The sequence below is a fragment of the Onychostoma macrolepis genome, chromosome 13, assembly GCF_012432095.1.
Source record: "Onychostoma macrolepis isolate SWU-2019 chromosome 13, ASM1243209v1, whole genome shotgun sequence".
Lineage (NCBI taxonomy): Eukaryota > Metazoa > Chordata > Actinopteri > Cypriniformes > Cyprinidae > Onychostoma > Onychostoma macrolepis.
The window spans coordinates 4,911,818-4,939,813 of NC_081167.1; the positions used below are offsets into that span (position 1 = coordinate 4,911,818).

Genomic DNA, 27,996 nt, shown 5'->3' on the forward strand with positions numbered 1-27,996 from the left:
TAGAAAAACAATATTAAACAGACTAGCATTTATTTAGAAGCACAATATTTTAATCAAATCTTTTGTTTGGTTTAAATAAAGCAATAGATATAGCTACAGTTTAAAAACATTCATGACATTCGTGGTTAATGATGAACTACACAAGTGGTTCGTGTGTGTAATGCAATGAACTTCCTTTATAGGATACATTCATAGAGGCACTTGTGTGAGCATGGCTTTGTTGTTTTTAATCTTTATGCTGTGACCACGCCCCTTCTGAACGACACCAGATAAAGCCCGCAGATGCCCCGCCCCTTGTCAGTCTAGCAGAAATGCGGAGCGCGATGGACTACTGCGTCTAATACCCAAAGATCCGGTGGACCGAGGCGAATGGACGTATTTCTCCCATCATTCACGCACAGATTTCTTCATTATTTCGCGCACCGATAGCGTTCAAAATGCCTTTTCCACCGATAAACCTGCACTCACGGATATCATCGCCTAGAAAGGAGCTGTTCAGGAAAAAGAAGAGCAGGGACAATGTCGCGCCTCCTCAAGCCACGTTCAGTCAAAGGACAGGAGACGACAAGGAATCGGAGAAAGATAAACTATCCACATCGTGGCCATCGGCCAATCTAAAGCAGCTGGCACGAAGCAAGCCGACCAGAGTCCCTCCAGATCCCGAGACGGACAGCAAACATTCGTGGTTGAGCGTCCCCAAACCCTTGGCTACCTCATGCGAAAGCGTCCCGCGGTCCAGTTCCGGAGAGTCCAGCCATAAATACGCCTCCAGGACCTCTCTAGCAAAAGAAGAAGGCGAGCAAGAGATCCACTTCTCCCTCAGCCTGACCCCCGAAGCCATCTTGGTCATCCAAAAGCGCAATCTGGAAAAGCAGATGATGGCCAAGCAACAGAAGTGCTGCGCTTCCGCGGACTTGAGACACCGGCGGGTTTTCCCATCCAAGAGAGCTCAGGGCAGCTCCAGTAATAAGAGCTCCGGACCTGTTGCCAAATTGGACGGTTCCAACGACATTAGCACCATTGTGAAGATCTCCCTCCTCAACGATCAGTACAAATATGATGATGTGGAGTACGAGGAGGAGGATGGAGACGTGGACGAGACTGTCATGAGAAAATGTAAGGAGTGGCTCAAAGGTGTGGAAAGTGCTGCTGCTTTTGGGAAAGTGGATAAACTGTCATCTCTGCCTCATCTTAAAAGCTGATAACCCGAACTAGGCCTACTTCGTTCCACAACGAAAGGTCCACTGTGAAGACTTCAGTTCACGAGTTATGTGTCAAACACAAAAGCTTTTAGAAATAATGTTGTTTAAACATTAAACGCGTTCTTGCGTTGGACGGAGCGCAGTGTATATAATATAGAGACGCCTTTGTAAAGTCGAACTATTTTCAAATGGACACGCGAGGCTCATGTGCGTTTGGTTCATGTGTAGATAGAGCAACAATTAGATAAAAACAGCGCAAACGACAAGAAAGAACGCGTCCTGTATGTATATGTGGCTCTCGCACACAGGACGCGTTCTTGTGTTCGCAAACGCCTGAAAAGCTCAACAGTGGACTGTTTTTAACTTGACTGTGCGACTTAAAATCTTGGCACATGTACGCACAAGGCGCTGGGGAAAAAAAAAAAACTGAAATGCGTCGCAATGTTTACATAGACAAACAGTTAGACCAAATTAGAGAAGATTTAATGAAAGAAGGCGTTATATGTTAAGTTATTGGAATGGAACTGAACGCAGAGGTGTTCTAAAAATGGAATGTTTTCACCTTGACGCGCCATTCAAACCTGATGGCGCAAGACGCGACGCACGGGCCAAAAACCTCCATATGACGCAGCGCACATAAAGCAACGATAATTAAACATGTCAGATTCAACGCAAGAACGCGTCCTTTGCGTACACACACTCAGCTTTCTTAATGGACTGACTGGAATGTTTTTTTCTGCATTGAGAGGTATTACTGATCACGCAGAGAATTTTTGCAGGTTACCTTTACGCATTGACTGAGAAGCAGTAGTGTTTTTGCACATTGCTATTGTTTTCACTTTGATGGGCTGAATGACAGATGTTTTTTTCAATCTGTGGATAATTAACGGAGAAGAGGATGCGAATGTCGACCGGTGAAATGCATCCAGAGGCCATGGTCCTTCCTTTGTGCCAGAAAACAATAGCCATCAAGGCGACACTGTCTGAAAGCCTTAGAATAGACACTTAATATCTGAGACTTGTTAAAAGTTTGTGTGTAATATAGACTCGGTGACTGTTTGATCGACGAACCAGCCGTGTACAGTATTTATTTTGCAATGTGGAGGTGTGTTTATATGCTGTGTGTTGTTCCAAGTCATTTTTAAGGGTTCTGATAATAAAAATCGAAAAGGCATGTTTTTATTATTATTATTATTATTATTGAAAGATCATCTGTGAACAACCAAAATGGCCTATATGATTTATTGGTTATGGGTATGCGTTACAGAATCTTCTCTAGGCCTATAGGTGTTGCATTGATTTTATTAACATTCCAATTCTAGACATTCTAACATTCTACAATTCTAGGTGTAGCTAAATTATTTACATCTTCAAAACATAAGATGAATATGAAAATAAAACAGAAACAGATAAAAAGCTAGCAAACATTTTGTTGTGTGAACAGCAGATCGCGCGTCCTTCCATTTTCTGTTGCTAGTCTTTACAAACCTTTAATGGAGAGATGTCTTACAAATATTAATATAAGTAGGAAACACTTTCAACGCGCATACAATGAACAATGTGAAATGAATGGTCTATAAAAGGACTGAGTTTGTGAAGCTCGCGCCATGGCAACGACCCCTTAAACACAGATCAGGCCTGAAACTCATCACACTTCGCTCTGAGCTCTTTCTGTGGAGTAGCTGTAACTGCGGAGACGAGTTTAACAACAAAAAAAATACTTAAAGTCATTTAGAAAATTTCTAATTCTTGAGGTTTAGGAAATTGCGTCGGTTATAACATGCATGTGCAGCAATTAACACACTGTGTGTAGTTAGCTGTTAGAAGAGCTGTTTGCTTGTGGGGTGCTTCTTCAAATTCAAAGACGCTTAGAAATGTATAAAAACACTAGTTTGGTTTAGTACCTAATATCGAAAGCTCCAATAACTGGTAAGTCTATTTTTTACTGGATTAATTATTTTAATTGTTTATGGGAATAACAATGCTGACTTGTGTATTTTCATGCGTAATAACAAAAAAACTTCTAAATGATGAATTTAGGTAGTTGGCTCTATCCAAAATTACTGTTTCTTTATATTATATGCATTTTGACTTCATATCAGTTGAGAGCTACAGTATTTAATTATCCTACCATATTTAAGTCAAAAGTAAAAAGGTGCTTATTATGGTGAAAACTTAATCAAAGCTAAAACAAATCAAATATGTATTTCTCTGATAGATCTATATGTTTTTCAACTCAAATGTCAGACAAACAAACAAAAAGTTAATTCCCTTGTAACTACCTTTTTTACATCTTCATAGCTTCACTGGCCTGATTATGACAATGAAAACTGAAGATATTTATCATGTCAGTTCACTGCCACCTATCCTGGACTCTTACAAATCAGCACAATGTCCAGGAAAGGTATGTGTGACTAACAGCATGCATTATAATTAACAGAATAAAACACTCCTAAGGCGAAGTTTCAAACAAATCATAAATGAACCAGGGATATATATATATATAAATGGAAGTGTGTAGAGATTGGAAAAAAAATAAAAAATTGATTAATACCTTGAATATCTTGGGGAAAACACTAAATCTTTAAAAAAATAAAATACGGTAATGTTGCATAACTGTTGTGCACTTTGAGTTCATGTATCGTTCCTTAGACACAATCAAGCCACACATTTCTGTATTTATGTCATTTCCCTCTATGGGGTATATTGCATGGCTTCAAAGTGATCATCTTACAACATCTCTGAACCTTATAAAATCCTATTCTTTTGTGTCCTCATCCTCATCCATGGAAAATAGTAGAAAAGGCAAAGTACAAACGAAAACTTTAGTATTGGTCACCCTGGTTACAACTAGCAACACAGTCCCCAGGTCAGCTTCACAAGTCCTTTTCATTAGTCAAAGGCCCTTATTGTTACCACAAACCTTTGCACATTCATTACCACACTCTGTTAGATTCTTTGTACCCATACTACAGAGCTCTTTTTTATATTCTGTCCCAATTTACTTGCTCAGGGGGAGCTTACAAGTTGTTATTATGGGGGAAAGGGAATCTAGGAGTGTGCATGGGCTCATGTTTGACCCTATCCAACATATTTCTCAGTATCTGACAGCGGGGCTGTAATTTAGGTATGGGGACTGGAAAAGAGACACATGTTAAACAACAAATAAATTATTTTCACAGGTTTTGGTTCCATTACTAATTACATTCTTCCCCCAATGTTTATGGATCATATCCTAAAATATGCACTAAAATATTCCAACAGTTTTTCCTGCACTATATTTTGTAGCTCTGCAACACAATACTGAATTTATATAGTTCTAAACATTCAGTAAGTGTGCAAATGGCTCTTTTAATTGTACAAGAGTGCACGCAGGTACAAGCGGGATTGGACCCAAATGCAAACAAAATGTTGTAATAAATATAAAGCAAAACATGTCACTGGAAATACAAGAAACACAGCAAACATACTAAACAAACAAGAACTGGAGCTGAGAACACCAACTAAATGCCAGGGAACACAACCAAGACCTAAAAAGTACAATGAGACAATGAAAGAACTAATCTATAAAGAATCTTCAAATTTGACCACGAAACTAAAACAGGAAACTAACAGACCAAAAATGTCAACATAAAAGTAAAAAAAAAAACAGACACAAACAATGACATATGATTTGGTTCATAATGAGCCAAGAACATTCAGTATGTAGTGAAGTCCAGTTCCAGAAAGAAATATGAAAAGGTGGATATCCAAAACTATCCATCTTTGTCTCCTTGAAAATAACATTACAAAAGTTTGACATTAGACGTAAGGATTGTTATTCATATCAGATAAAGAATTATAAATTGGTCAGAATGCTGTTTATTGCCAAATAATTCAAAGTGGTAACTGCTTTAGAGATTGTTAAAATAAATAATGTTTTGTGAACCTAATGAAATGTGATGCCATGCTCTTTTCGGTTTGAGGTTGTGGCTTCAACACCTTCCACTGCATATAGCACCTGGTCTTTGAAAGCCATCTTGACAGCTCTAACATAGAAATAAGTGTTACCCACATTATTTTTAAGAGTGGCTGTGCACAGCTATTATTAACTTAAATATGCGAGGCTTCCGGTGTCATCCGCTCTACAAAACAGTCTGTTATGCTGCTTGAATTGCTTAAGTTGCTTGTATTTCTTTCTCAAAAGTATGTTAATGGAATCAAGGAAGCAGAATCATTTATGGGAATCAAAATCGATATTTGCAATCCTGTTGCTCAGCTGTGGTGTGAAACTGTCCAGCCTTGATTCATGCTGGCTGACAAAGCACCACTTCCAGTCATCCTTCAATGACACTTCCTTATTTAACAGACAAGTTAACTATGTGCCCCTTCACCTTCACTTATTGCTGTGGAAACAACCTGATTAATGCCACCCTCCTCTAATGCTTTGTGTGTATGTCCACAACAAAGCATCCACTTCCTGAACAGCCCAAGCCTGTAAAATATAGCAGTGTTTGCTAGCCAGCGTGGCCTTTTCCAGAGATGGACACACCATGAACTGATGAAGTGCCTGTACAAGAAAAAGGACAGTTAGCTCTCCTATGTGTGTTACTTATTAAACACATATATGTCTCATGCTGTCATTCTTATTGGCTTATTCAATACATGATTAGTGTAGACATTTGATGGTGCTTTTCCAAGAAGGAAAAAAGAACATATTTTCATTAGCATCTGTTCCCATACATAACTGTAATACGAATTGGTGGGAAATGTTCTTAAATACAATCTGTTAAACATTATTCTATATCTACAGGACACCAGTTGCACATGTTCTTAAGCCTTTGAAACGATGTAAGCTATGCAGTTCATGTCAAACCTTAACCAGTGCTGCACCTTTTTTTCTATTTTTTTTTTTTTTTTTTTTTTTTGTGCATTCCTTATTCAGTGGTGCACAGGAAGAGTTGTATAATAATAAGTTCCCAGCATTATAAGAGGCCAGTATTGCATAAGAAGTGCCAGCAGGAGGGAATTATCTTTCCTGGACAGTCGCATATTGAGGTGCTGACAAATAACAGCCTTATGAAATGGGTTTCTGGGAAACTGAACAGAGAATGACAAAAATCTACTGGCTGTCTGTGTACTTAAGTGACATTATTAAACAGTTCCACTTCTAAATTTGGATTGAGTCACACATGCTGTAAAAATTACTATACACACATTCTATATTAAAGCTTCAATATGCATATATTATTACTTGGATTACTTGTTTGGTTTTTTTCAGGTACCATAATAAATAAAGTATTGATTGGACATTAACATATTGTATCATATTAATAGCTCTGCCATTTTCAAAAGCAACAAGCCAGTTGTTTTTTCTAGAGTGAGATATTTTATCCAAAATATTATGACAGAGACATGAAAATGTACTGAAGAGTAGGAATGACCCATGTCCTTTACCCATGTTAAAATCATCAGCATCTTGTGGATGTTATTACTCTAATTTACACTCTTTTAGTAATCGTACAAGCTCAGTTCCTTTGGCATTAGAGAATGATTACTTGCCAATTCAGGAAAACCCATGCAATTACTCACTGCTGTGTTGTGATCTCTGTGACGAGAGAAGACAAGAGCACAGCTGCTGTTGAGTCTTGTCATCCAAGTGTGATTTTCTCTCCAAAAGGCAGCCGGTCCATCTGAATGTCAGAGGCAGAGGAGACAACAAAGCCCTAGCAAAACAGGGCCGATGGCGATGACTTCTGCTCATGCTGTGGATTCTGATCAAGTGCTTGAGAGAAAACGAAAAGCTCTTCTAGATCAGGTACTATCAATATTCCTTTCCTGATCAAACAATCTCTTATCAGAATGTGCTTCATATGAACTGTAGAGAAACCATAATGTCATATTGCTTTCTACCTAAATTGAAGGTAGTCTGTTTAAATAGGCATTGCATTGCAGCACATAATAATCCCAATTCGTGATCAGGATTCCTTGATGGACTATAGCTGCATGCCAGAACAAAGGCCCAGGTGCAAACACTGTCAGTGAAAGACAAGACTGATTACCATAGACACCCCAAACCCCAAAAGGACCACAAACAGTGTGATATCTATATTTTTTTGTTGTTGTTTTTGTTTGGTTTTTCACTTTATAGTGCGTTAATATTTAAAATAATTAAATATTGTACAGTTTAATTACTCAAACTCATTAAAAAAAAGGGCAGCTGTGGTTGCCAGAAATTCACCCCCAAAATACAGTTAGAATATTTAAGCATTACTGTAGGCATTTTACTGCAAAATATTTTACAGTAAATTTACATATAATTAAAAATTTTAAATAGGTACACTCTTAAGAAAAATGGTTCTAAAAGTACCAGAAAAGGGTTTTTCAGCTTGTAACAATAGCAGAACCCTTTTTGGTGCTAAATAGAACCCTTTTTATAGGGTTCCATAAAGAACCATGCTTTGAAAATGCTATATAGGACCTTAATGGTCTTTTTATTTATAGTTTATTTTCATTAATATTAGTACATTCGTATATTTATATCTTTAATAGTATTATTAATATTATTTGTATATATGATTTATTGATATAGTTTTTTACCCCTCTATCTTCCTGGTCTTATATTATCTTGTAGCCCCTATTAGGGTTTTTACACAATAAAACACAACAATAGCATGTCAATTTATTTATTTATTTTTAATGACATGCAAAATTGTAACAAAAATGGCAGTGCTATAACAACAGTTATTAGCAGAATGCATTAATAAATGACAATTGACACTGAACATAAATAAATACTGGTAATACATGTAATGAAGACCAAGTTCCAGTGAAATACTGTATTTTCATAATCCTCTATGTTGCCTGAAAGTCCATCATTATGCATATTTTGGTGCGATTGAGTGGCAGTTTCTGTCTGCAGATGACGAGGTTGTAGGATGTGACAGCATCTGAAATGCACAATTGAGTTTACAGATACAATGTGTCTCCTTCCATTTGTTTAAAACAATTGTTTATGAAGGTCAAAAGTTGTATGTTAAAAGGAAAAAGTGATATAAAGTCATGGGATAGCTGTGACTGGGTATGTTTATGCATAAACCCAAGTAATAATAATAGTAATAATAATCATCATCTCAAATAAATTCTATCTTTCTTACTTGGTGGTGAAGAGGAGATAAGTATCTTTAACTGAACAGGACTGGTCACACTTACATATTCTATTAAACTAAAAAGAGACAAAAAGACATTGGTAAAAAAACAGTTACAATGTTACAAAAATGTCAGTGCTCTTAACAACAGTCATTAGCTGAATACATTAAAAATGACAATTGACAATGAACATGAATAAATACACAAAGAAGTAAAACAAAATAAAAACAAAAAAAATTGATGTGATGAAGACCAAGTTCCAGTGAAATATCTTCATATGCCTTTGAGCCTATCATTATGGTGTGACTGAGTGACAGTTTATCTGCAGATGATGAGGTTGTGGGATGTGATGCATCTGAAATACACAACTGAGTTTAGAATTACAATGTGTCCATTTGTTTATGTAAAACTAATTATGTTCACGAAGGCCAAAAGTTGCACAAAATGGACAGCATGTGAGCCCTTCACAATCTTAAAAGAAAAAAAGTGATATAAAGTCATGGGATAGCTTTATAAAACCAAGTAATAATTAAAAAAAATTCTAACAGTATGGATTATAAATTCATTATCTCTGTTACCTACTTAGTGGAGAAGAAGAGAGAAGTATCCTCAGCTTAAAATAGCTGCTCACACTTACATGTGACCAAAGAACTAAAAAGAGAAAAGAACATGTTTGTTTGGAAACCAGTTAAAATTTTAAACTTAAGAATGCATTTAAATTTAAGAATGAAATCATTTACCTGTTGAGAGTGTGTTGACAGTCTGTGACAGTCCGTGAACTCCAGAAAATCAGTAATGAGGTGCTTTGACAGTTACAGATTTTAAAAACTAAAGGGTGCGAATAAAGAACCCTAAACTCTAACACAAAGAACCATTTCAGCATACAAGGGTTCTTCAGGACGCTATGGTTCTAAATATAACTGTTACTACATGTAAAGAACCTTTAAAGAACCATCTTTTTTTAGGTGTTGTAGCTTTTTATACTAACATTGTTTATAATATTTTATAATTAAAAATTAGCTCATTTAATCAGCCTTATAATAACATTATTTAAACAATACAACTAAATGAATGAATGAGGCATTTATATAGCTCTTTGGGGGAATATATAAATATTCTGTATGAATAAAAGAGTTTACTACACTTTCACAAATGAACAAATTATTGTTTTTCTCTTTTGCTCTCCTATGTTCTCATGTTTTCGTTCTCTTTTTCTTACATTCTAGCGCCATCTAGAGACATACTACAGACTACAGCGCTTGAAAGACGTGCTGTCATATAAGCATGCTACATTACTGAGGGAAAAAGTTCAAAGACAAAGACAAGAGATGAAGCTCCATGATTCCAGACCTAGAGAAGAACATAGAGAACAGGTATGCTATATTTCTAAGAGTAAGTATTTCACTTCACCTTTTCAATTTAACACTGAATAGCTTGTTCATTCATGAACATAAAACTGGACTTTGATTGTTGTGATCTTTAATTTGTGCTCTAAAAATAGACAACAACAAGGTTCCCTTCAAGGCTATTGTGCAATTTAGAGATATGTGGGGTGGTCACGGGGTACAGATGAAACACATTGTATCAACTGTACTCACAGAAAAATCAAGGCCTAAACATTTGGGTTAAACTGATGGAGGTCACAACTGCACCTTATATCACAATTAGTAGACTAACTGAATAAAAGTGCATTCATTAATACTGAATATGTGAATTAGTGATTTACTAATGTAACGAGCAAAAGGTGTTCTAACTGTATGCCTACTCAGTCTATTCATTACAGTACATCTTAGAAAAAGGTGTATGCTAGATTTGCCTTAACTATATGCTAGATTTTAAAATGAACCTTTTGCAACAACAAAGGTTCTAAAAATAACTACCAAATAACCACCCTTACCAAAAAGTAGTATACTTCAAGTTTATTTTAGTAAGTAAACTTGAAGTATTGGTCGGCATTTTAAATAACGGTATCTGCTTGTGGGTAAGTTTCATAAATAAAAAATAAAGAAATAAACAACATTTTGAACAAAAAGCTGAAAAAAGACTATGAATTGGATTCAGAATGATAATCAAAACGTAGATGGAGTCGATCAACACCCCAAAGCTTGACAGTCATTATACCTCTTCATTGGTCAACATTTTATTGCATAACGTTACACAGTTTAGATGATGTTTTAACAGGTGGAAGCATCTGTTGTTTTGGTTTCTTCTTCACTTGTTTTTGGAAATTCTGTACAGAAGATGTGTACTAACGCCCCCTACCATATAATAATGAAAACACAGATTCTCGGAGCACAAGTACAGCTCAAATATATTTAGACTTTTTCTAAGTATAAGTCAATTACATTTAAGTATATTTCTGAGAAGTACATAAAGCCCATTTCTGAGAAGTACATAAAAAGTAGACTAAAAGTATACTTTCCTATTTTATAGTTTAAAATAAGTATATTAATAGCACACTTTTGATAGTTAGAAGTTCATATTTGGATTGTAAAGTTCTTTATTGAACTCTAAAGGTGCAGTCCCTTAAGAGTGTACACCCTCCTGGAATCAATGACTAATTGTTACTAATGTATGTTCATTGAAGAGAGAGAGAGAGAGAGAGAGAGCATAGTGGTTACCGAATCTCGCCAGTAGAAGACAGTGCTGAGAAAACTTTTAGAGAAAGTGTTACATTGTTTTCTGTTGGTCAATATCCAATATTGGAGGACAGAACCAATATTATTGTTTTGATTTAGAATAATTTGTGAAGTAGGTCATTTAGAATTTACTTTTTCTCTCTCTGAAAGGAACAAACAAGCTTCTTCATATATATATATATATATATATATATATATATATATATATATATATATATATATATACTTAAAACTGAATCAATCAATTAATATTGTACACCAAACTCACGAGTAAGCCTCAAACTTCCTTTAACATCCAAGATGAGCTCCTGGACATTTGGGTCAAAGCACACGCACCCAACACGTACTACATACACATATCCATACACCACCTACTGTAGTAACAAACACATCATCCACATCAGTGGGGTAGCCATTAGCATTTCAAATAAAGTTGACCATTTCCTCTATCAGAGCATTAGAGGAAGTCTCCGTGCTGAAATATTCATGACAGTGCCCCACTGAAACCTCACCAGCAACAGCTTCGACAAGTATAGAAGTATAAACATCCTCAACATGGCTGGTCTTAGCGCATAACCCTGAAAAATGTGTTGTCCTAACCTTGCTAAATTCCCATAGGAAAGAAAAATCACCTGTGAAACATCTTTAATGTCTCAGTTGTTTCTCCAAGACAGCGCTGAGAGTAAATTGAGATCAAATTGAGACATTTGCACCACAGAGAGTTTAAGAAGAAATCTCAACAATGTCTCAGACTGTGTTCAAATTTGCCAAGATGCCAAAAAGTCTGCAAAAGACAGAGATCATTTACCCTCAAAAAATTATCATCTAATTCTCGAAAAAAAAAAAAAAATCTTCTGGCCTATAATGTCTACATAAATTCTATAGGTGTATACTCTGTACTCTTATTTGTCAAAAGTGGTCTCTTTGTGTATTTTTATTCCTCCTAAAATGAATTTTAGGCAAAACCTCCAACCAAAAAAATTACTCTGGCCCTGCTGAAGTGAATATAGGCTACAATGTGTACAAAACATCATGAAAGGTGAATGGCAAACATCTCTTGAGCAAAAATGAATGTAGATGTCCATGTAATGTCAATTGCGCTGTAGTGTAACTCATTGCAGGACAGTAGATGTGTGTCTCCCGGAGACACTTTGAAGTGTTACTGAAGTCCGGATGATTGAGGAAGCCTGTCGTTGTAATATGGGGGAAGCAGTTGGTGTGGACTTGTGATTGACTTTGATTTTGGCTGTCTGGGTTGAGGACAATAAGAGTTAGAGACTGGGGGGTAAGGATGTGGGGGAGGGGTCACTGGCTTATCAATCTCCTCCTATAAAAGCAAGACTTCTTCAGCGAGCTGTAATTGTGTCCTCTAATGACCAGCACTGGAGGGGAGGACAAAGGGAGAGCTATAAAGACTTTATGGGCTGCCAGTAGGAAACCTTTGGTACAAATTGCTGAGCAAATGAAACTGCCCTGTTGTTTCCTCGGCCCAGCCAAAAACTTTGTCCAGACTTCATGATTTTGAGCCGGGACCAAAGCAGGCTGAGCCATGGACACCTGCTGGGGCCTAATTGGTCCCTGTTGCAGTTAATGGCTTCCTGTGGTTGCATGTTTACTTCTCATTGGTTTTGTATGCTGGGGGTTCCCAGCCCTACTAAAAGATAGCGGCCCTTAAGAGACCTCAAATGGTTACGAAACCTCAAATGAGATCTCAATTGTTTCAAGATCTCAACTGTTCCTTAATGTTTCAAGCTGTGCATTGATTTGCCAAAATATAAGAGTCTGCGATCAACAGTTAGAGATCCTGTTTGCATCCTCAGTTTACTCTTTCTGTCACAGAAGCTTGTCAGCCTTCAGAGGGCCAGATCAACTCTCACACACGATGATGCATACCTGAGGTGTCTGCCTAAAACACGCTACTATCTGGTGAGACCAGCATTATACCCTGCTTTCTCTCTCCGTAGATATTTACTAGGACTTTAAGTTATTAGACTTTAAGTGATTAAAATGCATGTGATTAATCATTTCTAATCTGGCTGTCATGAGGTTCTGGAACTGCAGAAACAGCTAAAACAACTCGGGTGTCTTCAGAGCCGCAGGGAACAGGAGGTGTTCAGGGTCTGGACAGAACAACACAGAAGCACATATCAACTTGAGAAGCAACTACAAGCAGTGGGTGAGAGCTGATGCTATGAACAGTGCTGTTTCCACACTAAATCCTTTATCAATTCACAGAAGGTAAAACCTATTTGCTTGGAGATATCAAAAATGAAAAAGTAAGTGTGCCATGTTATTAGATTTTTTGTTGTTGTTGTTAATAGACAAGGTGCCACAGTAATAACTTGGGCCATATAACAAAAATATTTTTGTGCCATCATTTTAACCAAATATATTAGTGCTGTCAAACAATTAATCACAATTAATCGCATCCAAAATAAAAGTTTTTGTTTACATAATATATATGTGTGTGTGTATTGTGTATATTTATTATGTATATATAAATACACACACATACAGCATATATTTTGAAAATATTTACATGTATTTACATGAATATATTTAATATATAAATTTTACATATTTTTCTTAAACATATACATGCATGTATGTGTATTTATATACATAATAAATATACGCAGTACACATATTATGTAAACAAAAACCTTTATTTTGGATGTGATTAATGGCGATTACTCGTTTGACAACACTAATATATATATATACTACACATCTAATTTTAAAAATAATCAAGGCATTAAATGAACAGGAAGAGGAATGTTAATAATTTCCATATATACAGTATATGTGCGAATGTAACAACAAATAGCAATAAACAGAAATATTTAGCTACATATATTTTTACTATATATTTGAAGTTTTTTTTTGTTTGTTTGTTTTTTTTTTGAGAAAGAGAGAGAGAGATAACTAAACACAATGTTGAATGAGTTGTGGATCAATTCATTGAAATTGACTCTTTGTACTGATTCACGGAAATTAATCAAACTTTGCGATAAGTTTAAATCTGGGAAATTTTGCATTCTCATTTTTTGTCATTGTTAGTCATGCTGGCAGAACACAGCAGTAATTCCAGCTCAGATGTGACTCTTGAGGATCTGCTGAAACAGAAGTCTGGGTCTCTCCCGAAACTTCAGATCACACCTAGTGACTCCACAGCACAACACAAACATGTAAGTTTATGCTCATTCAATCAGTCACTGACCACAACACTTCAGCTGAATGCAAAATTCAGTTGCCTTTACCCCTTCTTTCTTTGCTTTGCATGTCTTACTTATTCTTACAAAAAACATTTCAGTTCATTTCAGTCAATGAAAAGCAAAAAAATAACTTCTATTTAGATTATTTAAAATGCTGCCAGGGTTGAAAAGGCATGCAACTATCCTTTCTCCCCATGCTGTTTGCCCTGCTGGCCTTCCACAAACACACCTTCTGCTGGAAGCCAGTTTAACCTCAACTTTATGGGAAAAGAGAATTGATTGTTCACGTAGCAGTGAGATGGCCAAACAGGACCCCCCTCCCGCTCAGTAGTAGAGGAGGATCTCCTTCAGTCAGCACAAACATCACCCAGGGGAGAATGTCTAATTCATTTCACACACAAAAGAGACTGACCAATTTGGCCTGGGATGTCACATCATGCCAGAGGTCAGGGAATGAGTTACACTGTTTGGAAAAGAGCTCTCTGGACCTTAAACAACCTTTCCCAGAATAAAGAAAAAGTATGTCTGTCTGTCTGTCTGTCTGTCTGTCTATCTATCTATCTATCTATCTATCTATCTATCTATCTATCTATCTATCTAAACAGACAGACAGAAAGATATAGATAGATAGATAGATAGATAGATAGATAGATAGATAGATAGATAGATAGATAGATAGATAGATAGATAGATAGATAGATAGATAGACAGACAGATAGATAGATCTGTAGACCAAAGTCGCATGTCAGTTATTGAGAATTTTTTAAAGACTAAATTATCTGAACTGTACTAATCCACATTGACTTTATCACCAACAATTGTCTCATTTGTTCCAATTTTTATCTCTCCTAAGGCATTTTAACTGAGAACTTTGTAGCATCTCCTGAGCCATGAAAGTGCAACCTCTGAGCAATAGGATTTCCTCCTGGTTCACTGTTACTTATAGTTCTCTGTGGCTGGCTGGTAACTTAGTTCTGTCAAACTTCAGCCACAATAATTACAGCTGAGCCCAGAAAAAAAGATATTTGAGCTCTATAAATTACACATCCGAGTCTATTTCTTTTTATATTTACCTCAGATTGTTTGGTTTCTATGAGAGATGCTGAGTCACAATATCTATCTGCCATGTTGAATTTCACACCTTTTTATTTTCAGGATGGACAGTCAAATATGTCCGAGGAACATCGCTCCATCATCACTGAGTTGAAAGGCGAAATATACGGAACAAACTGTTCCAACATCTATGTCCACTTTCACACCCATTTTTTTCTTTTCTTTTCCCCAGAACATTTATTTTAAATCCAATGTTACTGGGCTCTACCCATGCATAGCTAAAACCACTCATCAACATAATCTTAATTTTACTCTCATTCTCTCGGCCGGTTTACAGGCTTGTTACATGTCTGTTAGCTGCTACACAGTGCTGTGAGGAAACGCTGTCCTGCACTACAGCGCTCTGGAGGGCCAGTTTGCACCCAGCAGACAAAGTGTGTCCTCACCCGGGTGTGCAGTGTTATCGGGTGTGAGCTGGGCTGTGTCTGAGGCTCTTCTTGAGAAGTAGCACATCATTAGGAATATATTAGCAATCCTACACTCACTCCATTGGTTGCTCACACCGTATCGCTCAGTCTTGGCCATGTTGCAAAGTGGGAAAAAGGTGGAGATCCATCTCAATATGAGAGATGTAGAAAACAACAATCTTGTCAACCAGGCACTGTGTTTATTGTGTCCATTTTAAATAATGTAAACTTAAAGCTGCAGTCCATAAGTTTTGCATCTTTGTCGCCATCTCTGTTTGAAAACCTGGAATTGCAGTTGCTTGCTCAGCGTGGATGAATCTAATGTTTTGAGGTGAATGTGTGGCAGTCAGTCACCGCACACCGGTGTGGATGTTTACTGTACTTCGCAATCACAGATTCTAGCCTACGTCTTTCACCGTATATTGTCATCTGAACAAGTAAGTAACAAGTCTGCCACGTTTGTTCTGACCAACTGAGGAAAAAAGCATTACAATAAATCGTGCTACCAATGGTGATTTAATCTAACGATCGGTTAGCTCATATCACATCAAACTGTGCAAATTATTATTATTGTAATACTTTATTCTCAAATTATTAATGTTAACAATATTAGCAATGCGTGACTATGAGTATAGTGTTTATTAACGTGTAGATTTCAATTTCTGTACAGTCTAATTTAATTGTCATGCCATTCGAATTTCATATTAAGAAATTCTTTTTTTAAAAAAAAGCAAATTATGCTCCCTTCGAACTGGTTTTCTTTAAAAAACAAATCTTGTGTAATCCCAGGCTATCTGTAATCAGAAGCACATTTAAAAACTGGAATATGATTTCATGTCATTCACATGTGTTTCATAAACACATAATCCTTTCTGGATTGCAATCCGCCATCAAAATGATACATTTAATTATTCTAGCTACTGTGAGAAAAGCTATAAACAATCCACCACCTGCAGGATCCTCACATGCGATAGCCTAGTAGCCGGGACCACTTCTTTATGTTTACGGACGTGAAGTAATGACGCAGTGCCATGCTCGAATTTCCCACGAAAACCTACCCGTACCACTCAAATTAGAAAACATTATTATAAGCTAAGCATTGTGAATGGGGCTAAAGTAAGGCGATAGTTTTGAACACTGGTTATGTACTTGCTCAAATATTGATTTCGGATAATTTTTAACCAAAAAAAGTTACGGACTGCAGCTTTAAAAGATTAGTTCACCCCAAAATGACAGTTCATTTACTCACCTTCATGTCATTCCATAACTGTATGACTTTCTTTCTTCTGTAGAACATAAAAAAAAAGATATTTTGAAAAGGGGTTGACTGACTGGTAAAACATTCTTCAAAACCTTCTTTTGTGTTTTGAAAAGAAGAAAATTGCACAGGTTTGGAACGACATAAGGAAAGTTTACAAACTTGAGCATTGTAGTCGAACAGTGTGTTCAACTCAAGCTAATCAATGTAATTTACTGAAAAATAGATCTCAAATGGTTTTGTAGTGATATAAATTGTTGTCTGTTTGCATGTCTACTTTCTTCACAGATGCCAATCTCAGTAAGAGTGGGTGGAGGAGGGGTGAACGCTTTTCAGCAGCAGTGCAAACAGAGTTGGGGACAAGACGAAACTGAGCTCATGTTTCCTGAGGTAAGTGTCAAACCACAGCGTCTCTGATCCCAGTAAGCAACACAGTGAGACAAACACATCTGCAGCAGTCATGTGCTCATGCACTCTCTCACACACAAACATACATAATCCTCACTTTCATCTACACTCATATAGACAAGTGAACTGCTAAAATGAGAATTAATGTTCATAAAAAGAATTCTAGATATAATAGTTTTCCTTTTCAAAAAAAAAAAAAAAAGATTTCAGTTAGAACTAAAAGGCTTTTAAAAAAAAAATCTTTACAGTGTTTGCTCGACAGCACTGATTTATTACACAATGTACTGATTATATGGTTTGTTCTAAATACTTTAACTTATGCAGGTACACTGCTCAGTGTAGTTGTGAACAGTCTACTTTCTGTTTACATTCTGAATTAATCTATTTTCAACATCAAGAAATATGAAGATTTATATAAATTATATAACCATTTCCAGTGCTGGATAGGTTACTTACAAATTGTAGTCTGTTACTGATTTCGGTAACACTTTATTTTGATGGTCCCTTTTGAACATTCTGTTGACACTAAGTAATGTTGCAACTACATGTCAACAAACTCTCATAAGAGTATTAGTAGACTGTCTGCTTCATATCTACTAACTCCTTATTGTGTTGGTCTCCCAACAGATATTCTACTGACTATAAGTAACTTTGCAAGAACGTGTCAACTTAATCTAACCCTAACCCTACCAGTCAACTAATACACTACTAACACTCTAATGAGAGTCAGTAGAAATGTAGGTGCAACATTACTTATAGTCAATAGAATGTGTTAAAGGGACCATCAAAATAAAGTGAAACCCTGATGACATATTACGTTGAAAATTATATTTAGTAATGGAATCAAGATTACTCATTTTAGATAGTGTATCCTGACTACTTTTGGATTGCGTCTAGATTACTTTTGAACTTTTTTATAGATTTAAATTGGATTATTGTTTTATATATATATATATATATATATATATATATATGTATATGTGTATATATATATATATATATATATATATGTATGTATGTATGTATGACCATTAACCGACATCAGAGAACGTGCAAATGTGTTGATAAATTATTGAAATATTACCTTTAAATCTCAGGGGGACTTTAAGAAAAAAGTTTGAAAATCCCAGCATCACATTGCCAAAAAAAAAATTTAAAAGAGAAAAAAAAAAGAATTAGGGAGAATCAATAAATTATGAATAATTTACTGCCATTGTGTGAATAATTTTTAATCATGTAATCCATAAAAAAGTAACTGTAATCTGATTATGAGCATTTTAAAGTGTAATATAATCTAATTATGAGTACTTATTTTTGGAATCTTAATTAATCTAGATCACATGTAATCAGTTACTACCAGCACTGACCATTTTACTAATTCATAATATAATCCATTCCGCTTGGTCTGGTGCGAGTGGTGCTTGAACCAATGACAGACAGCATGGGAGTCAGATGCACTAAAGAAGCAGTCTCTATCGCATCAGTTGCTAGCGCACCTCTTGAATCCGGGGAGCTGAGGTTTACCTGCACAACATCTCGTACCAGCTGGCCTCCAATACACTCATGCCACTAAACCTCTCATCCACCATTGTAAACGATTCTGCTTGGGGATCTAATTGACGACTGCCAGCATGGGAGTTGGGCAGACTAACAACAGCACTAAAGACCACAGCTTTTTTAGTGTTGGGCACTAGTGCACCTATTAAAGCCAGGAGAGTGAGAGTTACCTGCACAACATCTCATACCAGCTGACCTCCAGTACACTCATGCCACTAAACCTCTCACCCGGGTCATGGCACCACTGTAACGGTTCTGCTCAGGGAACAAACCGATTATAACCAGTTGGACACACTAACAACGGCGCTAATGACCACAGCCTTCAAGTGACAGTCACTTGTGCACCTCTTGAGGCCAGGGGAGTGAGGTTTACCTGCACAGCTACCTCGTACCACCTGGCCTCCATTACATATACAATGCAAAATGTTTTTGATAAGAAGAACCAGTAAAGGACCTGTATATGTTGTAGTGTTGGTCTGTGAAGTCTAGAAAGTAATCCATCACAAAAAGTCTAAAGGTGAAAAACTAAAGCCTCAAAGGTTTGTGGAAGACTTATTTAATACTTAGATATTGAAGATATCTCTCAACTCAAGTGAACATTGCCTCAGTAGAACTCTTTGGGATATTTGGAAAAAAGCCATACAGGCTGAAGGTGTGCCAAGCGGTTAATGTTGCTTAACTGAAAACTATGGGAATTGTTGGAGTCAAACATTTTTACTGAAAATCTAGGAGATATTATGGATTTTTGACTGCCTGCTATATGAAAACTGGTGTTAAAGTAGTTGACTGCAAGACGTCAGTTGTTGCCAGAGTCCAGACCGCATGGAGGTGAGAGAAGAGGATGAAGAGAAGGAGCAGTGAAGCTGGGATGAGAGTGGAACCTGTATAAAGACACGTTTTTCTCACACCTCCCTGTCATTGTGGACGTGTGCAAATAGAGCATTGGTCTGGAGGAGGGAGGGTGATGGCAAACATCGGGTAGACAGAGTTGGGAAGAACCAGCAGTCAGGGGTATTACTTACAGCTGCAACACACAAGAAAACACAGTCAGATCCACCTGGGAGAAAGGTACTAGATATCTATCACATGGACAAACATTGTGTGTGAGAATATAGATACAAGATATCTAAACATCTCTCGTTTACATTTTCATGAGAAAATGTCTCTGTTTTACACATATTAGCCTTTGAGCTGAATACTTTATTGCATTAGAGAATAAGTATTTCATTTTTTAAGCAAAACATTTTATCTGATCAGTATTTGTATAAAAATTATTCACATGGGTAAATAAGCACCCAGAACACACCTTATGTATATAAATATTTAAAATGTTGTATTATATATACATATATACATATATATACACACAGTGCCTTGCGAAAGAAATACCCTTCATTTTTTTTTACGTTTTATGCTGCTGCCTTATGTTAAAAAATTACTTTTTTTCCACATCAATCTACACTCCATACACCATATTGACAAAGCAAAAGCAGAATTTTCACAACTTTGTAAGTTTATTAAAAATAAAAAAAAAACTCATACAGTGGGGCAAAAAAGTATTTAGTCAGCCACCAATTGTGCAAGTTCTCCCACTTAAAAAGATGAGAGAGGCCTGTAAAAATTTGAGGTATACCTCAACTATGAGAGACAAAATGAGAAAAAAAAAATCCAGAAAATCACATTGTAGGATTTTTAAAGAATGTATTTGCAAATTATGGTGGAAAATAAGTATTTGGTCAATAACAAAATTTAATCTCAATACTTTGTTATATACCCTTTGTTGGCAATGACAGAGGTCAAATGTTTTCTGTAAGTCTTCACACACTGTTGCTGGTATTTTGGCCCATTCCTCCATGCAGATCTCCTCTAGAGCAGTAATGTTTTGGGGCTGTCGCTGGGCAACACGGACTTTCAACTCCCTCCAAAGATTTTCGATGGGGTTGAGATCTGGAGACTGGCTAGGCCACTCCAGGACCTTGAAATGCTTCTTACGAAGCCACTCCTTTCATGCTGAAAGACCCAGCCACGTAGCAAACTTCAGACGGGCCCGGACATGTACTGGCTTAAGCAGGGGGACACGTCTGGCACTGCAGGATTTGAGTCCCTGGCGGCGCAGTGTGTTACTGATGGTAGCCTCTCTGCAGGTCATTCACTAGGTCCCTCCGTGTGGTTCTGGTATTTTTGCTAACAGTTCTTGTGATCATTTTGACCCCATGGGGTGAGATCTTGCGTGGAGCCCCAGATCGAGGGAGATTATCAGTGGTCTTGTATGTCTTCCATTTTCTAATTGCTCCCACAGTTGATTTCTTCACACCAAGCTGCTTACCTATTGCAGATTCAGTCTTCCCAGCCTGGTGCAGGTCTACAATTTTGTTTCTGGTGTCCTTTGACAGCTCTTTGGTCTTGGCCATGGGGGAGTTTAGAGTTGGACTGTTTGAGGTTGTGGACAGGTGTCTTTTATACTGATAATGAGTTAAAAACAGATGCCATTAATACAGGTAACGAGTGGAGGACAGAGGAGCCTCTTAAAGAAGTAGTTACAGGTCTGTGAGAGCCAGAAATCTTGCTTGTTTGTAGGTGACCAAATACTTATTTTACCGAGGAATTTACCAATTAATTCTTTAAAAATCCTACAATGTGATTTTCTGGATTTTTTTTTCTCATTTTATCTCTCATAGTTGAGGTATACCTATGATGAAAATTACAGGCCTCTCTCATCTTTTTAAGTGGGAGAACTTGCACAATTGGTGGCTGACTAAATACTTTTTTGCCCCACTGTATAAGTACATTGCATAAGTATTCATACCTTTAAAGCTGCAGTCTGTAACTTTTTTGTGTTCAAAATGTACTAAATTTATATAATAAGCGAGTACACCATGAATCCATTTTCCAAACCGTGTTTTTGGCTTGTCCTGAATCACTACTGTACACCTTTAAGTGTTTATATTCTGACTATTTTAGACTGGTTTAGGTAGGTACTGCTGCGGAGTAGTCCAGTACCTGCGTGATTCGTCAGACATAAACAGAGAGAAGTAGCTCCGGCTACAATGTTCTTCCGCAAGACGCACGCAGTTCTGTTTATTAGCCGCTAGAGCGCCAAAAGTTCCGGACTGCAGCTTTAACTAAATATTTAGCTGATGCACCTTTACAGTCTCAAGTCTTTTTGTTTGATGCGACAAGCTTTACTCATCAGCATTTGGCAATTATCTGCTATTCTTCTCCTCACCTCTTCACCTCTCAAGCTCTGTCAGGTTGGATAGGGGCAGATGCACATTTTCAGGTTTCTCCAGAAATATTTGATTGGGTTCAATCCCATGCTCTGGCTGGGCCACTCAAGGACATTCACAGAGTTGTCTCTTAAGGCTATCTCTATATTTTGGTGCATTTAGCTTTTCTTCAACTCCGATGAGTCCCTCAGTCCATGCCGCTGAAAAACCACGGCATGAGGCTGCTACCAGCACACTTTACTTTTGGGATGGTACTCTGCAGGTGATGAGCCGTGCCTGGGTTCCTTCAAACATGATGCTTAGAATTGAGGTTCATCAGACCAGAGAATCTTGTTTCTCACAATCTGAGGGTCCTTTAGGTGTTTTTTTGCTAATTCCAATTGTGTTTTCATGCATCTTCACTGAGGAAAGGATTGAGTTTGGCCACACCACCATAAAGCCCAGATCGGTGGAGTGTTGCAGTGATGTTTGTCCTTCCGTAGGTTTCTCCCATCTCCACATATGATCATGGAGCTCAACTAGAGTGACCATCAGCTTCTTAGTCACCAGTCTAGACAAGGCTATTCCCCATTAATTGCTCAGTTTGGCCAGGAGGCCAGCTCTAGGAAGAGTCCTGGTTGTTTCAAACTTCTTCCATTAAGGGTGACAGAGACTACATGATTCTGTGACCCTTCAAAGAAGCAGATTTTTTTCTGAACTCTTCCCCAGATGTGTGGCTTGATGCAACCCTGTTTCTGAGCTTTACAGGCAGTTATTTTGACCTCAGGGCTTGGTTTTTGTTCTGATGTGCATTATCAGCTGTCTAATAGACCTTTTATTAGACCTTTCCAAATCAAGTCCATGCAATTGAATTTGCCACAGGCTAACTTCACTTGAAGTGCAGTAACAAACTTAAAAAAAAAAAGAAAAAAAAGGGGAATGAATACTTTTGCAAGGCACTGAATATCTATCTATCTATCTATCTATCTATCTATATATATATATATATATATATACAGGTGCATCTCAATAAATTAGAATGTCGTGGACAAGTTCATTTATTTCAGTAATTCAACTCAAATTGTGAAACTCGTGCATTAAATAAATTCATTGCACACAGACTGAAGTAGTTTAAGTCTTTGGTTCTTTTAATTGTGATGATTTTGGCTCACATTTAACAAAAACCCACCAATTCACTATCTCAACAAATTAGAATATGGTGACATGACAATCAGCTAATCAACTCAAAACACCTGCAAAGGTTTCCTGAGCCTTCAAAATGGTCTCTCAGTTTGGTTCACTAGGCTACACAATCATGGGGAATACTGCTGATCTGACAGTTGTCCAGAAGACAATCATTGACACCCTTCACAAGGAGGGTAAGTCACAAACATTCATTGCCAAAGAAGCTGGCTGTCCACAGAGTGCTGTATCCAAGCATGTTAACAGAAAGTTTAGTGGAAGGAAAAAGTGTGGAAGAAAAAGATGCACAACCAACCGAGAGAACCGCAGCCTTATCAGGATTGTCAAGCAAAATCGATTCAAGAATTTGGGTGAACTTCACAAGGAATGGACTGAGGCTGGGGTCAAGGCATCAAGAGCCACCACACACAGACGTGTCAAGAAATTTGGCTACAGTTGTCGTATTCCTCTTGTTAAGCCACTCCTGAACCACAGACAACGTCAGAGGCGTCTTACCTGGGCTAAGGAGAAGAAGAACTGGAGTGTTGCCCAGTGGTCCAAAGTCCTCTTTTCAGATGAGAGCAAGTTTTGTATTTCATTTGGAAACCAAGGTCCTAGGGTCTGGAGGAAGGGTGGAGAAGCTCATAGCCCAAGTTGCTTGAGGTCCAGTGTTAAGTTTCCACAGTCTGTGATGATTTGGGGTGCAATGTCATCTGCTGGTGTTGGTCCATTGTGTTTTTTGAAAACCAAAGTCACTGCACCCATTTACCAAGAAATTTTGGAGCACTTCATGCTCTTCATCTGCCCACACTGCCAAAAGCACAAAAAGTTGGTTAAATGATCATGGTGTTGGTGTGCTTAACTGGCCAGCAAACTCACCAGACCTGAACCCCATAGAGAATCTATGGGTTTTTGTCAAGAGGAAAATGAGAAACAAGAGACCAAAAAATGCAGATGAGCTGAAGGCCACTGTCAAAGACACCTGGGCTTCCATACCACCGCAGCAGTGCCACAAACTGATCACCTCCATGCTACGCCGAATTGAGGCAGTAATTAAAGCCTAAGGAGCCCCTACCAAGTATTGAGTACATATACAGTAAATGAACATACTTTCCAGAAGGCCAACAATTCACTAAAAATGTTTTGCTTATTGGTCTTATGAAGTATTCTAATTTGTTGAGATAGTGAATTGGTGGGTTTTTGTTAAATGTGAGCCAAAATCACTTTTTTAAGTCTTTGGTTCAATTAAAAGAACCAAAGACTTAAACTACTTCAGTCTGTGTGCATTGAATTTATTTAATACACGAGTTTCACAATTTGAGTTGAATTACTGAAATAAATTTCAAAAAACTTTTCCACGACATTCTAATTTATTGAGATGCACCTATATATATATATATATATATATATATATATATATATATACATACAGTGCAGATATTTTGGATCAAATAAATGCAGGCTTGGTGAACAGAAGAGAATTAAAAAAAAAAAAAATAATGTTTTTGAACAGTAAGATTTTTAATGTTTTTTTTAAAGAATTCTCTTCTGTTCACCAAGCTTGCATATATTTGATCCAAAATACAGCAAAAGCAGTAATATTGTGAAATATTTTAATATTTAAAATAACTGCTTTCTATTTGAATATATTTTAAAATGTAATTTATTCCTGTGATTCCAAAGCTAAATGTTCAGCATCACACACACACACACACACATATATATATATATATATATATATATTAGTGCTGTCAAACGATTAATCGCGATTAATCACATCCAAAGTAAAAGTTTTGTTTACATAATATATGTATGTGTACTGTGTTTTACTGTATTTATTATGTATATATAAATGCACACATTCAGTATATATTTTGAAAATATTTACATGTATATACATTTATATATTTGTATTATTATATTTTATATTCTATATAAATATATTTAATATATAAATATATATATACATAATATATTTTTCTTAAATATATACATGCATGTGTTTGTATTTATATATACATAATACACATAAAACACAGTACACACTCGTATATTATGTAAACAAAAACTTTTATTTTGGATGCGATTAATCACAATGAATCATTTGACAGCACTAATATATATATATATATATATTTTTTTTTTTTTTTTTTTTTGCCATATGTGGAATAGCCAATTTTGGACTGAATTCAGGCATGTGAAATCAGTCATGGCTTCTCGTGTAAACAGTTTGGTGTGATCTAATGTCACTTTCATTTCATTCTACAGGGTTTTTACACAAAGTTACTCCTGTTCCCCCCTCACATTACAATGTGCTTGCATACAAACAGAGCTTTACCACTGCAGTCGTTGCTGTTGTATAGAAGCTGTAGACGTGAGGTCCACCTAACATCATTCATACAGTGACGTGTGCCAATAAGCACCTACAGTATGTCAATAGTTCAACTGTGTCAGATGGCTCCCTCACTCACATCCTGTCACCTCAGGGTGTGAGATGACACGCTGTGTGGCCTGAAAGATTGTGAGGTGCACAGAGTAACACAGCAACTGTGAGAGATGACACTTGTGCTGTCACCTCTGTCTTCTGACTGATACATCCCGCTGTCATGATATAAGCCATGGAAGTGACAAATAATCACCGCTAAAGGAATACACAAAACACTGTTCACGCCCTATTTATGCTGCATAATTTAATGTAATGACAAAGGGAACAAGACTTTCCGTAAGGGGAAAAAGAGGACAGCATTTTTATCCTCATTGGATTGTGAAACATGGGTGTTAAATATCAGAATGGTGTACCAAATATGCTTATCCCCTTCCTAAAATATGAAAGCAGCTCTAATATACATTTTCATAAAGAATGACACTGTGATATACTGTGAAAATAAAAAAGTGTAAAATATTATCTGGAAACTATTATTTAGTAATAATAGTAATACTAATAAAACACATAAACCAGCCTTTAGACCAAACAACCCATGCAGTACATTTTGTCTTTATAGGTTTTCACTCGGGAGATCAAAGTGCCTAAATTTTCTAGTCTGCAGTCCACCTTCCTGGAAGAAGTCAGCTCCAAGATGCTTCTTATGGTACAGGACATTTGTATCATCCTACATTCACATTAATAGAATTAATTTAGCAGACACCTTTATCCAAAGCTCTCCAGGAACATTAGTAAGTGCTACCATTTTGGTGCACATGTTTGGATTATGTGTTCATGCTTTTGCTTGAAAGAAGGGTTTGGTTTTGTATTTTCAGCACTGTTGTTTTTTCTCTGTTTTCATTATAACAGAGAAGCCATGAGCCACCGATCAGGTCAAAGACCATTGACATTAAACACAAAATGAGATTAATGCACAACCTTTCGCTCTCTCATATGGCTGACACCCAGAGGTGAGAAATGTGACAATGTCTGGCATCTTATTTAAATGCATAAAAATATATATGCATTTTAGCCTTTTTTTTTTTTTCTTGTGCAGAATTATGGCAAAAAATGGACTCAGTCTGCAATTTACAGATGGTTTCAGCATTAAAGAATTGGTTAGTAATATACAACAAGCTTCTTGAACTCTAAAAACTTACTTTAGTGAACTTATTTTTTGTAGGAGTAGTTTACCCTAAATGACATTTACTTACTCTCTTGTTGTTCAGACCCCTTATGAATCTCAATGGAGATTTAAGACAGAATGTCCTAGTTTTAGTTTTCCATCTAGCAATATACGATGATTAATCCTGTCAAATGTGAGAATAAACAGAAAAGAAACATTTAATTATAATAAAAAGTAAAAGTAGTCCGTAAGATTATATTCCATGTATTCTAACAAACATTACCTTTTGAGGAGTTTAGACCCAAGCTGCTCACTAATGGTCTCCCACCAAAGTTTAAATCCCATTCACACTTTTGTTCTCTTCAAAAAGTATGCCTTTAGAAGTATAAATTATGACAAATCATTTTGGGGCCACCTACTCTGTACCTAATGTGCTTTTATAGATTATTTATTATTCAACATCAACTCATTTATTTTGAGGAGATGGAGCATGAATGTCCTCACAACATCCAAACTCAGATGTCCAGATGTGCCACAGAGCCTGACTTTACACACCTGAGTGATAAGGGTACATCTGAAAGCCCAGAATCCTTCACTGAGAGTCCAAATACACATTTCTCACCAAGGTTAGGAATTACTGTGAATGAAAGTGATGAGGAACATGTCAATCATTTCGCTTTAAAACGTTATCATTTTTCATTCATGCATGTAGTCTCCATCCAGTTGGGAAAAACACTGAATCCCCATATAGTTCTGCTGGAGATATGCATTTATCATATACAGATGTGCCTCTTTGTGTAGCTGACATCTATACTAGTCATGCTGTTAAGGTACTGTATGTGTTTTATAAACCATATTGTTTCTATGATAAAATACAAAGAAACATCAACTACACAATAATACAACAACAATGATATTTCAAAATTTAGACTTCTATAATAAAAGAGTTAACTGCGGTTTTATTTTGTTTCAGGTGGAAAACTGTGCCGTAAAGATGTGGACGAATTATACATAGAGGTGTTGTTCTGTCATTTTAAAACAAGCCAAAGACGCTGATATTTGATGAAGAGAAGGGAAGTTAGAAACTTCCTGCTTAACCCACAAATGCATTTTTTTATCAAATTGTTTAATTT

The 27,996-nt window shown here is 36.7% G+C and overlaps 1 protein-coding gene across 9 annotated transcripts; it reads left to right on the forward strand.

Moving 5' to 3' along the window:
* Positions 1-27,972, forward strand: LOC131552130 (uncharacterized). 9 transcript variants are annotated; one of them, XM_058795679.1, is made up of 13 exons: positions 4-1,116; positions 6,866-6,999; positions 9,557-9,703; positions 12,809-12,895; positions 13,016-13,145; positions 14,030-14,157; positions 17,251-17,352; positions 26,318-26,404; positions 26,608-26,708; positions 26,795-26,855; positions 27,347-27,489; positions 27,576-27,693; positions 27,837-27,972. In XM_058795679.1, the coding sequence occupies exons 1-13, from the start codon at positions 438-440 to the stop codon at positions 27,876-27,878; spliced, it is 1,959 nt and encodes a 652-aa protein (XP_058651662.1). In that variant the 5' UTR covers positions 4-437; the 3' UTR covers positions 27,879-27,972. The 9 variants fall into 9 exon arrangements, 8 of the variants coding, with proteins under 8 accessions (XP_058651661.1, XP_058651660.1, XP_058651662.1 ...); XM_058795680.1 differs by having other exon boundaries at positions 6-1,116; positions 27,347-27,431; XM_058795678.1 differs by having other exon boundaries at positions 1-1,116; positions 27,347-27,693.
* Positions 27,973-27,996: the final 24 nt, after the last annotated feature.

Excerpts from the sequence above, each read along its gene's own strand:
- LOC131552130 (XM_058795677.1), top strand. The coding sequence starts at position 438 with ATGCCTTTTCCACCGATAAACCTGCACTCACGGATATCATCGCCTAGA. Across the intron at positions 13,146-14,029 it reads GAAGCAACTACAAGCAGTGG|TCATGCTGGCAGAACACAGC; the intron begins GTGAGAGCTGAT and ends TGTCATTGTTAG. Across the intron at positions 26,856-27,346 it reads GTTTCAGCATTAAAGAATTG|ATGGAGCATGAATGTCCTCA; the intron begins GTTAGTAATATA and ends TATTTTGAGGAG.